The 16,096-nt window shown below is 61.6% G+C and overlaps 1 protein-coding gene across 1 annotated transcript in view; it reads left to right on the top strand.

Annotated features, from left to right (window-relative positions):
• The first annotated feature begins 6 nt into the window (after positions 1–6).
• LOC119100415 (vacuolar protein sorting-associated protein 13) overlaps positions 7–16,096 on the top strand; it is a 32,160-nt gene continuing 16,070 nt past the window's right edge. Inside the window, exons 1-13 of the mRNA XM_037223513.1 lie at positions 7–19; positions 1,370–1,569; positions 1,727–1,820; positions 3,273–3,338; positions 4,148–4,440; positions 8,251–8,385; positions 8,962–9,123; positions 9,740–9,897; positions 10,135–10,252; positions 10,572–10,793; positions 11,331–11,546; positions 13,973–13,987; positions 15,456–15,659. Coding sequence (XP_037079408.1) covers positions 10–19; positions 1,370–1,569; positions 1,727–1,820; positions 3,273–3,338; positions 4,148–4,440; positions 8,251–8,385; positions 8,962–9,123; positions 9,740–9,897; positions 10,135–10,252; positions 10,572–10,793; positions 11,331–11,546; positions 13,973–13,987; positions 15,456–15,659 — 1,893 coding nt within the window. The 5' untranslated portion in view covers positions 7–9. The remainder of the gene's footprint in view (positions 20–1,369; positions 1,570–1,726; positions 1,821–3,272; positions 3,339–4,147; positions 4,441–8,250; positions 8,386–8,961; positions 9,124–9,739; positions 9,898–10,134; positions 10,253–10,571; positions 10,794–11,330; positions 11,547–13,972; positions 13,988–15,455; positions 15,660–16,096) is intronic.

The raw sequence follows: 16,096 nt of genomic DNA, 5'->3' as shown, positions 1-16,096 counted from the left end.
TTCTGGTTCATGCAGACGGGTGAGCGGCACGCGGCGGCGCAGCGGCCCGCCGCTTCGGCCAGCCGGGCGCAGGTGGCCGGCTCGTGCGGCCGGCGCTCACAGTCGGCCCGTACCCCACCGGTCACCATCCCGACCGTCGCCGCCGCCAGGCTCTGGCGCTGCTCGGCTACGGCCGGTGACGGGCAGAGTTTGCGCATGTCACCGGCCGTCGTGATGTGGCCATGGCGCGGGATGTGACGGACGGCTGTTAGGAGCGGGCAAGCTGGGGTGCGGTTTGTGGGGGTGAGACGGGAAGGCGTCGAACGCCGTTGTTTGTGATCGAACAACAGCGCAAGGTGTTACCCACCACGGCGTTATCTGTCGCGACGGGCTCCGCTCCTATTGTGGGCCTTCGCCCAAAATGTGCTCTAGAAGTAGGGGCGCTGAGTTACATATTACATATTACATGTTGCATATTACAGTGCTTCAGGAAACCACGCCTGATAGAAATGCGAGCTTTCGTAATACTGCGATCAACTTATTACGGAATTGTGGTACTTGTACAACCCTGCGTGCCTGCCGATGTGGGGTCAGCTGTCGCCGCGTGATTCTGGGTCAGGAGATGGCCACCCAGCTGGTGTGGGACTTGGTCTTGTGGGACAGTTCTTTGGTTGTTTGGTTGAGAATATCCAGTCCCACATATCTTTTAATAACGGGTTTTACTCTCTCGCTCATAGCATTTGGCAGGCGTACATATGCTGAAAAATGCGTCTAAAAAACATTAAAAACATTAATTTACGTTAAAGTGCAGGCCTCTTGATCATATCTGAACTTGACTGTCATCATGCTAACCGCAGTCATACGGCGGACATATTTGATAGGGCGTCGGGGAAGCTAGAGAGCGACAGCACCGACAGTCGGGTTCCCGTGATATCTGCGTAGTGTTAACTGCCGCACCCAGAGCTTCCCGCTCGTACTAGCTCAGCATGCTCTTATGCGCTTGGGCGGGTGCAATCGCGTTTTTCCCGCCGTCTCTAGATGCGTAATCACGGTTTGGTCGCGTGGCGCGATGGCCGGTGAGGGCACAAGGGGCCGGGCCTTGGCATAGGGAACAGATGTCTTGACCCCTGCCCTATCATAACAGACCCTTGCCTTAGCACAAGGAACAGACTGGCTATTAGATATGTGTCCATTGTGTACGCTTTCGAATGAGATAATGGTATTACTACGTTTTTGGTATTTGTATCATGCGATTGTGGTGCGTGTGTAACTTGCCTACACTTTTACTAGCGTTTGTTATATGGCTGCCTCTGGCGGATGCTGGTGCTACCTGCCCTGGAGCACGTGTTCCCGCCCGCTCTCTATCCGTGCCGCCCGGCTGTGCGTGCAGAGGTTGGGGAGGAGATGTGCGAGGAGGTTCCGGTGCCGGCGCTGCCCGCTGCCAGCGGCGGCGTCCGTCAGGAGGAGGAGCTCATCTTCAAGGCGCGCTCGCTCAGCGTCACCGTCGAGCAGGTGGTCGGCGCCCGGAACGTGCCGCTCGTGCTGCTGGACGCGGCGTTCGAGGCCCAGGTCAAGGACTGGAGCTCCAAGGTGAGCCGCGCCGGGTGGCAGCGACGCGTTCGGCCCAGCCGAGCGGGTGCGTCGGGCCAGGCACGCTGCGCCTGCTGCCGCTCGCTCCCGGCGCTGACGTGTCGCGGCCGCTGGCCGCTGGTCCGGCGCCGTGCTGACGTGCCTCCGCTGCCGCCAGCTGCTGGCCGAGTCGTCGCTGACGCTGGAGCTGGCGTATTACAACAGCCGGCTGGCCGCGTGGGAGCCGATCATCGAGTGCGTGAGCGCCGCGAGTCGGGCATGGTCTCCTTCTCGCCCTGGGAGCTGCACATGAAGGTGAGCCGGAGCGCAGACGGCCCGTGGGAAAGCTCGTCCGCTCTTGGCGCGTGGATTGTCCGTCACGTGCAGTCCAGCTGGTTGGAGCGTTTGGATCGAGCTCACTCATCCGTGGCGGGGTGAGTTCGAGTCGCTTTAGACGCTCGCTGTTTGCCCCTGACTGAGATGGCCTGCGGCCGGTGGCATCCACCGCTGAAGGTTAGGGACGTCAGAGGCTGGGACGGACCGCGCCGAACATTACGGCACGCTTCCGCCGCTAGGTCGTGTCGTTGGCCCAGACGTTCACTGAGGCCCCACACAAGAGGCGCTACTTGACCTTATCGTGGGGCTGATCCCATAAATTCATGCAATCAGAGGTTGGGACTGAATCTCAAAATCCACCTAGGGCGTTGTGAACGTGGGGAAGAAACTTTGTACGCAGGTAGAAATTGGGCGAGCTTGGAAGTTTTCCACCGCAAGATGTTCACAAGTGGCTCCGGCGTACCGCTAAAGAAGTGTTAACCGCAAATACAGCATGCATCAAGTTTCTTGTGGTTTCCCTCTGTAATGATTTAGGGACTTGTTAAGTCTGCAGCTACTACTTCGTTAATGGTTGCTAATACCTTATGGACCCTAGCGTGATCTGCATTTTGTTATGAAACTACGATAACATGTGCGCGATATCGTGTCCTGCGTGCAGCGTGTATGCATAAAACTCAATAGGCTAATGGGCGGCACGGCATTGTCTTACAGGTGTCTGAGCAGGCTGTGCGCATTTGAGGCGGTTCAAACATCTGTCGTGATTTCAGCTTCAGTGTTGAGTGCGTTGAGTCATTGAACAATGGCCACCTCACGAGTTACCTACTTAGAATCAGTGGACGACTAGAGCCACTTCGGCTGGTTGTCCTCCCCCCCCCCCCCCCCCACTGTACAACACTTACCGCCATTGGTTGAGACCATGCTCTTGTCCAGGTCTCCAGAGCACGGACCGTGAGGACTGGGCACCGCTCCACTGGGTGGGACAGCCCCTCATCATCATGTGCAGCGACTGACGCACCGCAGTCGGGCTTGTCCTTGTGTTACGTTGTTTGCCAGCGGCATTCAGAGCAGGCGTGCGGCACATCAGCCAGCGCCTCTGGGAGACGAGTTTGTGCCGTACCCCGCGATGTACTGGGCCCGTACATCGGACTTGTGCCGTACCCCCGCGATGTACTGGGCCCGTACATCGGACTTGTGCCGTACCCCGCGATGTACTGGGCCTCTGGGCCCGTACATCGGACTTGTGCCGTACCCGCGATGTACTGGGCCCGTACTCGGACTTGTGCCGTACCCCGCTGTGTACTGGACCTGCGTTGCGTCGGCTGACGCCCGGCGCCTGGCAGGTGGAGAAAAACGACGACGCGCTGACGTGGCGTCGCCGCTGTCCCCAGCTTCGGAGAGCGGCGCCGACTCCGTCAACTTCCTGCCGCCCGTCATGAGTGTGACTGTCCACCAAGGTGGGTCGCTCGGGCGCGGTGTCCGCTGCTGACGTGGGCCCGGGCCCGGTGTCCGCTCCTGACGGTGAAGCCAGGGCCTGGTGTCCGCTCCTGACGGTGGGCCGGGGCCCGGTGTCCGCTGCTGACAGTGGGCCGGGGCCCGGTGTCGCCTACTGACGGTGAGACCGGGGGTCCGATGTCCGCCACTGACGGGTGGGCCGGGGCCCGTGTGCGCTACTGACGGTGAGCCGGGGCCCGGTGTCCGCTACTGACGGTGAGCCGGGGGCCCGTTGTCCGCCACTGACCGGTGGGCCGGGCCCGGTGTCCGCTACTGACGGTGGGCCGGGGCCCGGTGTCCGCCACTGACGGTGGGCCGGGCCCCGGTGTCCGCTGCCGACGGTGGCCGCCCCAGGAGCAAAAATCGGCTGGCCCGTGCCCGCATTGACTGCAACGCGCCGCGCACCGGTGGACGGGGGGTGGTACCGCCGCTCACACCACATGAGGGGGTGAAGGGCCGTCCCGCGCCGAGTCAGTCACGACAGGCCACTGACGTCACATTGTCGGCGTGGTCGTAAGTACTTGCTGAACTTCCAAACCAAACCTTTCGCGCGGACCTCAGTTCTGGCCGCGACGGTCGGCGAGATGCTAAGTTTTCTGTTAAGTCCTTGGTTAAGTCCTGTAGTTCAGTCTGCATAATTAATTATCGGTTGTAAGCTTGTCAGTAACTGCGTTGCTGACGGCCGACTTCAGTGCAATGTAAACTGCATCATCGTTGTCATGTCACGACCGTTGTTTTATCGTTGGTTGCTAACCGTGCTCGCGGCCGTTAGCGCTGGGCTCCAGCGACAGTGTGCAGGGTCATTGGTTCCTTGAGCGGACCTCACTGGAGAGCATGACGCCCTGCTGTCTGTGCCTGACCTCTGACGAAGGCCGCCGGCGCCGGCAGGACCCGCTGGAGATGACGGTGACCAGGACGTGCCTGGACGTGCTGACGTCGCTGCAGGAGTCGCTGGGCGGCGCGCTGGAGCTGACGCCGCCCGTCGCCGACGAGACGGATGCCCACTTCCTGATCCGCAACCGGCTGGAGCAGCAGGCCGTGGTGGCCACCGGCTCCGAGTACACGGTCAGCGGGCCTCGGCGATGCTGAAGGACACAGGGGGCCCGGTGGCGGAGTACACAGGACGGCACGTGGTGATCCGCACCGGTCGGGAGGGGACAGGGGTACACGGTCGACGGGACGGTACGCAGTGATCGGCACCGGTCGGGAGGGGACAGGGGTACACGGGACGGTACGTGGTGATCCGCACCGGTCGGGAGGGGACAGGGTACAGAGGTTCGACGGGACGGTACGCAGTGATCGGCAACCGGTCGGGAGGGACAGGGGTACAACGTCCGATGGACTGGTGGGTACACGGGACGGTACGCAGTGATCCGCACGGTCGGGAGGGGACAGGGGTACACGGGACGGTCGCAGTGATCCGCACCGGTCGAGAGGGGACAGGGGGTACACGGGACGGTACGCAGTGATCGCACCGGTCGGAAGGGGACAGGGTACAACGGGACGGTTCGCAGTGGTCCGCACCGGTCGAGAGGGGACAGAGGTACACGGTCGACGGTGTGGTGGGGTACGCGGGACGGTAGGCGGTGCTTCGCACCGGTCAGGAGGGACAGGGGTACACGACCGGTGGGGTGTGGTGGGTACACGGACGGTACGCGGTCGATTCGCACCGGTCAGAAGGGGACAGAGGTACACGGTCGACGGGTTGGTAGGGTACAACGGTACGGTACGCAGTTATCCGCACCGGTCGGGATGGGACAGGGGTACACGGAACGGTACGCAGTTATCCGCAACCGGTCGGGAGGGGACAGGGGTACACACGGAACGGTACGCAGTTACCCGCAACCGGTCGGGAGGGGACAGGGGGTACACGGAACGGTACGCAGTTACCCGCACCGGTCGGGAGAGGACAGGGGTACACGGAACGGTACGCAGTTTACCCGCACCGGTCGGGAGGGGACAGGGGTACACGGAACGGTACGCAGTTACCCGCACCGGTCGGGAGAGGACAGGGTACACGGAACGGTACGCAGTTACCCGCACCGGTCGGGAGGGGACAGGGGTACACGGAACGGTACGCAGTTACCCGCACCGGTCGGGAGAGGACAGGGGTACACGGAACGGTACGCAGTTACCCGCACCGGTCGGGAGGGGACAGGGGTAACACGGAACGGTACGCAGTTACCCGCACCGGTCGGGAGAGGACAGGGGTACACGGAACGGTACGCAGTTACCCGCACCGGTCGGGAGAGGACAGGGGTACACGGGACGGTACGCATTACCCGCACCGGGTCGGGAGAGGACAGGGGTACACGGGACTGTACGCAGTTACCCGCACCGGTCGGGAGAGGACATGGGTACACGGACGGTACGCAGTTACCCGCACGCGGTCGGGAGAGGACAGGGGTACACGGAACGCTACTCAGTTACCCGCACCGGGCGGGAGAGGACAGGGGTACACGGGACGGTACGCAGTTACCCGCACCGGTCGGGAGAGGACAGGGGTACACGGGACGGGTACGTGGTGATCCGCACCGGTCGGGAGGGGACAGGGGTACACGGAAACAGCTAAACGCAGTTATCCTCACCGGTCGGGAGGGGACAGGGGGTACACGGAACGGTACGCAGTTATCCGCACCGGTCGGGGAGAGGACAGGGTACACGGAACGGTAACGCAGTTATCCGCACCGGTCGGGAGGGGACAGGGGTACACGGAACGCTACGCAGTTATCCGCACCGGTCGGGAGGGGACAGGGTACACGGAACGGTACGCAGTTATCCGCACCGGTCGGGAGAGGACAGGGTACACGGAACGGTACGCAGTTATCCGCACCGGTCGGGAGGGGACAGGGGTACACGGAACGGTACGCAGTTATCCGCACCGGTCGGGAGAGGACAGGGTACACGGAACGGTACGCAGTTATCCGCACCGGTCGGGAGGGGACAGGGGTACACGGGACGGTACGCAGTTACCCGCCCGGTCGGGAGAGGACAGGGGTACACGGGACGGTACGCAGTTATCCGCACCGGTCGGGAGGACAGGGGTACACGGAACGGTACGCAGTTATCCGCACCGGTCGGGAGAGGACAGGGTACACGGGACGTACGCAGTTATCCGCACCGGTCGGGAGAGGACAGGGGTACACGGGACGGTACGCAGTTATCCGCACCGGTCGGGAGAGGACAGGGGTACACGGGACGGTACGCAGTTATCCGCACCGGTCGGGAGAGGACAGGGGTACACGGGACGGTACGCATTTATCCGCACCGGTCGGAGAGGACAGGGGTACACGGGACGGTACGCAGTTATCCGCACCGGTCGGGAGAGGACAGGGGTACACGGGACGGTACGCAGTTACCGCACCGGTCGGGAGGACAGGGGTACACGGAACGGTACGCAGTTATCCGCACCGGTCGGAGAGGACAGGGGTACACGGAACGGTACGCAGTTACCCGCACCGGTCGGGAGGGGACAGGGGTACACGGGACGGTACGCAGTTATCCGCACCGGTCGGGAGAGGACAGGGGACACGGGACGGTACGCAGTTACCCGCACCGGTCGGGAGGGGACAGGGGTACACGGGACGGTACGCAGTTACCCGCACCGGTCGGGAGGAGACAGGGGTACACGGGACGGTACGCAGTTATCCGCACCGGTCGGAGAGGACAGGGTACACGGGACGGACGCAGTTATCCGCACCGGTCGGGAGAGGGACATGGGGGTACCACGGACGGTACGCAGTTACCCCGCACCGGTCGGGAGGGGACAGGGTACCGGACGGGACGCATTTTATCCTCACCGGTCGGGAGAGGACAGGGTACACGGACGGTCCAGTTACCCGCACCGGTCGGAGAGGGGACAGGGGTACACGGGAACGGTACGCAGTTACCCGCACCGGTCGGGAGGGGACAGGGGTACACGGACGGTACGCAGTTACCCGCACCGGTCGGGAGGGGACAGGGGTACACGGGACGGTACCAGTTAACCCGCACCGTCGGGAGGGGACAGGGGTACCACGATCGGCAGCCCCACGGTCGAGGGTCGCTGCTGCCCAGCCAGTGTGATGGGGCGCTTATTGAAAGTGCGGCACCATTTCTCCGGACGCTGCCTACCCACGTGTTGGAGCGTTAACGCTTTGTAAAAACCTGTGTTCAGGAACTGTATGATTTGGCCTGCGATGTCAGGATATTTTCCATTGGAAAGATGTGGCACTGACTGGGAAGGTTTCTTATTCGGGCTGTGACACAGGAGGGTACCTGATAATGCTTCCACCGTGGTGATGGATGATGACACTAGACACAGGCAGTTTCCATGCCTCAATGACTCTGCCGTGTCACCATTCCCTTGCGTGTCAAAGATCACTGGATCATCACCGTGCATTTGTGACGAAAGAAGGCCCGTCATATTCGTCGACGGTGGTCTTTTGCAATGATGCCAAGTTCCTTGTCGCGCGTGTGCCTGTGCGGTCTGTGCTGCACGGAATCTCGTCAGCTATGTGGGACGATCGTGGCTGCCCGGTGACCCTGCATACTTTGGATTGGGATCGCCGGGCTTATGTTATGGATGCCCAACACACTAATGTCCAAGATTAGTTCGTTCGAGATTTGCCCATGAAAGGCAGACAGCATGACGTCCATTTTCTTATTAATGACGTATTTGTTTTGCATTAGATCTACACATGTTTATAAAGGCTATAAGCCAATTAAGTACGCAGAAGAGAACGCTGGTTACTGATGCTTTCCAGTTCTTTCTGCGATTCGTAATGCTCTACTTATGTGATTATCTTTCAAATCCGTCTTCGCATTTCAGCTAAAAATACAGTTTTTACGGTGAGATCGGTAGCCATTGATAACCACAACGCCTGTTGGTTGCAGGTTCACGGCTCCGACATCGAGGAGGTGGTGCTGGAGCAGGGCGCTGAAGTACCGCTGATGGCGCGTGACCTGTCCTCGCTGCAGCGGCCGGGCACGTCGACAGCGCTGGACTCGAACAGAACCATCCACATCAAGGTGAGCCAGCTGCCGTGTGCGCCGCCACCGCTCCCCGAGCTGGCCCTGTCGGCGGTCACACAGGCGGCCGCACTCGCGCCTCCCTGGATTATCTCCTGCCCCCTCTCCAGGTGCCGTCTCTGGGCTTGAGTGTCAGCACGTTACTGACATCTCCTGCCCCGTCCCCAGGTGCCGTCCCTGGGCTGGAGTGTCAGCACGTGACTGACATCTCTTGCTCCCCTCCTCAGGAACCGTAACCTGGGCTGGAGTGTCAGCACGTTACTGAGATCCCCTGCCCCGTCCCCAGCTGCCGTCCCTGGGCTGGAGCGTCAGCACGTTACTGACACATCTCCGTGCCCCCCTCCTCAGGAGCCGTACCTGGGCTGGAGTGTCAGCAACGTTACTGAGATCCCCTGCCCCGTCCCCAGGTGCCGTCCCTGGGCTGGAGTGTCAGCACGTGACAGATCCCCTGCCCCGTCCCCAGGTGCCGTCCCTGGGCTGGAGTGTCAGCACGTTGACTGAAAATCCCCTGCCCCATCCCAGCTGCCGTCCTGGGCTGGAGTGTCACACGTGACAGATCCCCTGCCCCGTCCCCAGGTGCCGTCCCTGGGCTGGAGCGCCGACGTTCCCGTGACGCGGGCTGAGAGTCGCTTCTTCCGGGTGGCGCGGCGGCGGCCGGACGGCGCCGAGTGCGGCCTGGTCGCCGACATACGCGCCCACTTTGACTCCAAGATCGTGACGCTGCGTAGCTGTGTACAGGTGGGGCGGCAGACGGTGGCCCGGTCCTGGCCGGGTCGGGCGCCGGGCGGGACCAGCCGGGCGCGCAGCAATGTATGTGGTGGGCAGGCGGAAATGTGTACTGTGGTCGTAGCTCTACTCAAGTACCAGAAGGGCAATGGCGTCGGTGTCTGGGGATAAGGCAGGTTATACGTGGCTCATTGGACTCTGTTGCCAGCCACCTCTTAGACGGCATCAAAAATGACGGGTAAGTTTCTGCCTATCAGGGAAGGTAGTACCTTAGCTCGGTAAAAACATTCCTTTTTCAGACGCAGACGCTCTTGAGTCGATAAAGTCGCCCTATTGTTTGTTTTATGACGTCTCACAAACTATGAAACATATGTTTTGAGAGTCTCCCAGTTGTAAGTATCGAAGCCAAGTGGAGCATCTTTTGAAGCTGCAGGCTCGCCTCGCGGGAGCCTTCATCTTATCAGAAATCTGCTTTTCCATATTAAAAAAGATGATCCCTGAGCACGTTTCCGTTCTCGTGTGTCCGCCGTGCTCTGTGTTAGCTTGTGAGGACGATCGCCGTCAGAGCGTGGTCGGCGGCCGTTCTGAGCCGAACCCACGCGACACCGCCTCCGCCCCGCACCGCCAGGTGGAGAACCACCAGAGCGTGCCCGTCAAGGTGTACTACATGAACAGCGGCGGCAACGAGCTGCAGTGTGTGGGCGTGGCCGAGCCGGACGGCATGCTGCCGCTGCCGCTCTCGGCCGTCTACAGCAGTACGGCCGAGCTCTTCTTCGGCGTGGACGGGTGAGCGGGGGCCGCCGAGCAGCGGCGGGGCGACTGAGCGGGGCAGACTGTCGGCCGGCTGAGGCGGCGCCAGAGCACAGGCGGCGGAAATGGCCGGGAGAAGAGGTGGTGAGGACGGAGGGCACAAGCTGGGGTGGGCCAAGTTCGCTTGCCTGACCACTGAGGGCTCCTCTGGGCTCGCTGCACCCTGCCGGCGCCTCCCAGTGGACGGTGACGATGTCGGTCGGTCCGCCGCAGGTACACGGTGTCCCTGCTGCCGTTTGTCTGGCGTGACCTGCAGAAGAACCCCGACCTGACGATGACGCTCAAGTGCGACAGCAAGAGCGGCCAGCCCGGCCAGCCCTTCTGCATGCTGGTCAGTGGCGCGACGCCGGGTGGGAGAGGGGAAGGGCCACGCACTGACTACCAGCCGTCGTTTACGTTGAATTTTCTTGGCTTCGGTACTCTTGCAAGCGGAACACTACAGATCAGTCCGTGCGAATAGTCTCATACGTGTCATCACGTAGTCTTTCCGTCATCTGCCGCTGGTGCGCTGAACTGTCGCTCGGTCCCGGGGGTGACAGCCGGCCGGCCAAACGTCTGACTCTCCGCCGGGCCAGGCCACGCGGTCCGAACGCCGCACCGCGGCCCGGCGGCCCGACCTCCGCGCTGACCGCCGACCCGTCCGCCGGCAGTGTCACGGCGAGATGAAGCCGGTGCTGTTCGAGACGTCGCGCGCCAAGACGCTGGCCAGCCGGACGTACCGGGTGCACCTGCGGCCGCCGGCCGTGCTCAGCAACCTGCTGCCGGTGGCGCTGACCTACCTGCGGCCCGGCGACCTGGAGCCGGTCACGCTGGAGCCGGGCGGCTCGTGTCAGATGCCGACGGCGCAGACCGGCGACCGGGTCGCGCTCCAGGTTAGCGGCGGGGTGGCGCGGGCCGCCGGCTAGCGGGCGCCGCGCGGGGAGAGGCTGAAGACAGGCCGGGCGGGGGTGCGCTGGTCAGCCGGGCGGTGGAGCAGCGCTCCCGGTCAGACGCGCCGCGCGGGGAGAGGCTGAAGACGGGCCGGCCGGGGGTGCGCTGGTCTGCCAGGCGGCGGAGCAGCGCTCCCGGTCAGACGCGACGCCTGGGCTCGCTGCTGACAGGGCGCGGCGCCGGCCCACTGCGCCGGTGCCGGGTCAGGAGGGGGCGCGGTTATCAGGGTTGGACCGCTAGGGTGACAGGGGAGGGGTGGGGGTGGCGCTGCCGTTGCGCCGTCGGCCTGAAGGCCTGCGAGGCGTGCCTGCGTGGTGGTGAGATGTCTGGATCTGACCGATGTGCCGAGGTGGGCAGACGCCGTGCGCCACCGCCTTCTAGCTGGCTCATAACCTGGCCGTCTTCCTGGCACAGGAGCGAGTGGGTGCAGATGACCAGAGCCGACAACACACTGGCACCTCCCCCTCCCTCTCCCTCAGCTGCTCAGCTACCTGGACCGGCGCTGGTCGTGCAGCAAGCAGCTGGAGGCCGAGCCGGACGAGCTGACGGTGTGGACGTTCCTGTCGGCCGACGGAGACTACCAGACCGACCTCAGCCTGGGCATGCACACGCGCACCGTGTGTGGCTCGCAGCTGATGTCGCTCTACGCCCCCTTCTGGATGATCAACCGCACCGGCAAGATGCTCACCTACAAGGTGAGCTGTGAGGACGGCGGATGGGGGGCCAGCGTCGGCCTGACATGCCGCTGGACGCTGAGGACGCGCGTCACGTTTCGGTGCCGCTTCTGGGAGGCGTCGCCCGTGTTTGGTCAGCCGGGGGTAGTGACCGCGGCTGGGGAGATCGAGCGTCGCCGGTGGTTACCCTCGTGCTTTTGATTGGTGTTCGTTATTGTGCGGAAATGTTCAGACCTTCAGCGGTTTGTCTGTGGCAGCCGGCCATGACAGCATTCCTTTTATTTTGGTGAAGACATAAGATTCATTGGAGGTGATTTCACGGTATATTTCTCGTCGATGGATGTGTGAGATGGCTGAACGTGAAAAGCCCCTAATGCTGCCAATGAATTCCAGCGTCATAGCAAACAGCGTCAAGTTACGAAGACAGAACCGGGGGCTTTAAAATCCATGCAGGTAGCAGAATTAACGCAGCTTCTGTGAATAATTTACTCAACTGTTATGCTCACATCTTGTAGATAAGCATGGTCTGCTCGTGAATGCCCAAATTAGCTCGTAATTTTGTTCCTTATTGTTTTGCTCCGCTATGAATCATGAGCGCCACTTCAGTATTTGCAAGGCCGTTCGTCAGCGGCGTGTGGCCTGTTACCGGCCTGCATGTGCGAGGCTGCCGCTGCGGGGCGGCTGCGGCAGTGGTCCGTCGGTCGGGGCGGGTCCGCTCACGGCCGGCCGGTAGCAGAGGTGGGCCTCCTCCCTGTCGGTGGTGCGGCCACGAGAGGCGCCGGTGAGTCGGCTCGAGGCGGGCCCCCGCCTGCTGGTCAGCAGCCCCAGTCCGTCCCGCCACCCCGTCCGTCCCGACGCGCCGACTGACCCGCGCGTGCCTGACCGTGAGCTGTCCGTGCCGGCGCCGGCGGCGACAGCAGCAGCGGTGTGTGGTGTGTGGCGTCCCAGCTGATCACATCAGGCCGGCGGCCACGGAACGCCAGAGCCGGCTGTCCAGGCATCGGAGGCTGCCGAGGCACCCCGGCGGCGGCGTGGTGGTCTGGCGGCCGCCTACTGCCCGGGGCAGTCTTGTTTTGGGAGCTGACGAATTGCAAGGTTTTCAAAAGTCGTACCGATGTTTGTTGTTTTGTATTCCACTGCCAAGCTTCCCGGCGCAAGCATTTATTTGACGAGAATGACTTGTTTGGGCTGAAACTAATAGACTTCAAGTGTCAATGTCATTAATATTCCTCGTTTGACCTCCCTTAAAAGTTTTGCAATGCCTTTGAATGCTCTTCACATTTTAAGGCATGATTATAAGTTATGGAAGTGGACGAATGTTTGTGACCGGTTTTCCTTTCCGTATGCCAGCAGGACTTGGCTGGCCCTAATCGTTGGCTCATCGTCATTCGTATCATTGCTGACACAACTTGTATTAGGATATGTTGAGTTGTTTTACCATCTGAGACAAATTGGTTTCGGTCCGTGAGTTCCACTTCGCACGTCACGTTCATTGAGATTAGAGAGGTGCGAGAGATTAGAGATTGAGATTGAGATTAGAGAGGTCACACGGCCTCGCTCGCGGCGGAGCCTGCAAGTTCGTCATGCATAGTGGACCGTGCCCCGCTTTGATGGAGATGAGGACGGTTTTAGTGTTAGGACGAGCCGGCTACGATAGTCATTTTGCGCCCATCCGCGCCCCGTTTGTCGATCAGAATCTGGTGAGGGCAGGACCAGGCGTTACCTGGCCACGACGCCACGGCTTGCTCTCGTCACCCTAAATGGCAGACAGGCAGAGAGCGGTAAAGTTGGGCTTTTCGCGCACCAATGGGTCCTTGGTCTTGTCGCACACCGATGGGCCCCGCTGATGACGATCAAGTGCCTGAAGAACGCCGAAGGTCCGCGATGTCACAGCGTCATCGGTGAATCATCGAACTCCTGAGGTGTATGTATCTGTTAACCCCAGCCCCCCGACACACACATACACTGTCCCTTTTCGCGCCCACACCTTTGGACGCCTCCACCACACGCGCCTGCTGCGGCCCGCCCCCCGGGCGAGAGCCGAGAACCGGGCCGCAGGAGGGCGGCCTTCAGGCGGGAGCCGAGGGCCGGAGCGAGGAGAGGGCGGCCTTCAGGCGGGAGCCGAGGGCCGAGCCGAGGAGGCCGGCTCTCGGGCGGGAGCCGAGGGCCGAGCCGAGGAGGCCGGCTCTCGGGCGGCAGCCGCGGGCCGGGCCGGGAGAGAGCGGCCGACGCGAGCGCGCCGCTGTTCTGACGGCGCCGCCGCTGTGATCCAGGTGACGCGGTCGCACCTGCTCAAGTGGCGGCCGTACCCGGCCCTGCTGGCCGCAATGCCAAGTAACGCCGACCTCTTGCTAGATGTGTTGTGCTGTGGCGCGCCGCGACCCCCCGCCCAGCCCCGCAGCTCCGTGGTACGAGCCCTCTGACGGTGGCCTGTGTGCTGTTTTCAGAATTGTCTCGATGAGGTACACGTAAGTGGGGGGGCGCCGGACGGCCGCCTCCCCGTGACGAGTGTGAGGCCGGACGCGGGGGCGGGGTCGGTTTGGTTCCATCCGTTCGGTGGTGCAGGGCTCGTATGATGTTCGGGCTGTGGGCACGCTGGTATTCCGAATGTGCACGCCGGTTTGGTGTTTTCTTTCGTCGGTGTTATAGAGGTGGTTACATCCGTTGACGTTCATCTCGCGCATGCGAGTAGATGGCATGACTGCATCATTTTGGTAAGCTCATAGAATGTTCGGTGGCGGGTTTAGATTTACGTGCGTGGTCGGTGATGGTACCGTCGATTCTGCAGATGTGAACTCGGCTTATTTCTTTTTCGGGCTCAAATGTGTAAGCAGAAAGAGAACCTGGCGTGTACTATGATAGTCTGGTAGCATCCTGAATCGTGCACTATGAAGAGCAGAGGGGTATTTTTAGTTTGTGTCTCTAGTTCTGAAATGCCCGGAAACTGAAGAGTCTTGGCCAAGAAGAGGTGCTGGGATTTTATAAATGTTGAAATTTATGCCTGTAAGTTCACTACGCCCGCCTTGCCTGCGGGAGGACCCAGTAACTGCACTTGTATCAGTGCATTTTTTAATTGAACATCGTTCTTCGGTTGCGCTTCGCTGGTCATGGACCACAAATATTATCTCAGACCAGATTTGTGACGTGGATCGGAACATGAGTGCGTATTATTGCCATACGTGGCCCTTGGTTGCTTTTTTATTTTTTGCTCCGCCTTTGTTGTGCCAATTTGCGTGATTCCGCGTGTACACAAATGCTTATTCGTGCATTATTTATGAGCGTTTACGTGGCTGAATAATCTAAACCGCCTATCTCCGCTTCAAGCACCGGTGGCCTGGCTGGCCTCGTTGTCACGCCCACAGTTAGCTGCTCTCTCCCTCCCACCACGGAGGCTAGAAGAAAGACGCGAGCACATACTACACGCACAGCTATTTTTCTATATGGTTTCAGTTCTATATACCCTTGCTCACATGCTTCTGACGTAAGAGCACCTGGCGTCGTATTATGCGAACCGCTTGGAACGTGATGCTGTAGCCGGCGCGTGGTTAAACGTAGTCGCAGTCGCCCACCAATGTTTTTTAGTGGGGAGATACGAAGGGGTGCGAAGGAATGCAAAGCAGAAGACCAATCAGCGTTGCAAGCGTGCTTGCAATGTGACTGATTTTGCGAACCCTCGACAATATAGGACATGATTTGATCGGACACTGATGTCCGTTTGGCGTCCGCTAGCCAAACCCTACATACTCGTGCGCGAAACGCACGGGTCAACAAAACAGCTAAGGTTAAGTTTGAAAAAGGGCATGTCGGTGTGAAAATGTGGCACTGACGGCAGTACACTCGGCGGCGCCGCCGGTTGGTAGGCCGGTCAGGGGCGTGCGCCGCCTCTTCCCAGTGCGGCCGTAACCGGTGCGTGTCGGCGCGTGCCCGCAGTCTGTCAACGAAACATCCAACCTGATCTACCACCCGGAGACCTTCCTGGAGCCGGTGCTGTTCTCCTTCAAGCCGAGCTCGTTCTTCTCCAAGAAGAAGGCGGCGGTGCGCGTGGAGGACTCCGAGTGGTCGGACAAGTTCTCGCTGGACACGGTTGGCAGCGGCGGCACCGTCACCTGCGCCACCCACAACTGGGACTACGGGGTGAGTGGACCACCGGCGCCAGCCACGGCTGGGGCTGTGAGGTGAGTCAGCCACCACCGGTCCCGGCTCTCGCGGCCCGCTGGCCGTTCCTGTCCTCTCCGTGCCAGTGCACCGGCGGCTTGTGAGCTTCTGTCCTGGCCTCACACAGCTCATCCCGGTGCGTCCGGTTGTCTGCCCTGGCCTCGCCTAGCCTGACCTGACGTGCTCCACCTGACCCACGTGACCGGCGTCCTCGTGCGGCCTGTCCTGACCGGTGCCGCCCGTGCCGCCCTCGCCGTCGCCGGCAGCGGCCGGGCCCGTCGTCGGCGCCGTCCCGCCGCTCGGCGGCCAGCGCGCACTCCCGGGCGTCGTCCGGCCGGTTGCGCAGCATCTCGTCGGCCTCCTTCTGGCGCCGGTCGGCCAACGCGCGCGCTCGGGGCCGCACCCAGCTGAGTGTA

The sequence above is a fragment of the Pollicipes pollicipes genome, unplaced genomic scaffold (assembly GCF_011947565.3).
Source record: "Pollicipes pollicipes isolate AB1234 unplaced genomic scaffold, Ppol_2.1 Scaffold_4881;HRSCAF=5763_pilon_pilon_pilon, whole genome shotgun sequence".
Classification (NCBI taxonomy): domain Eukaryota; kingdom Metazoa; phylum Arthropoda; class Thecostraca; order Pollicipedomorpha; family Pollicipedidae; genus Pollicipes; species Pollicipes pollicipes.
Note: the sequence above shows the minus strand (reverse complement) of the source record. Positions and strands in the feature narration are given on the sequence as shown.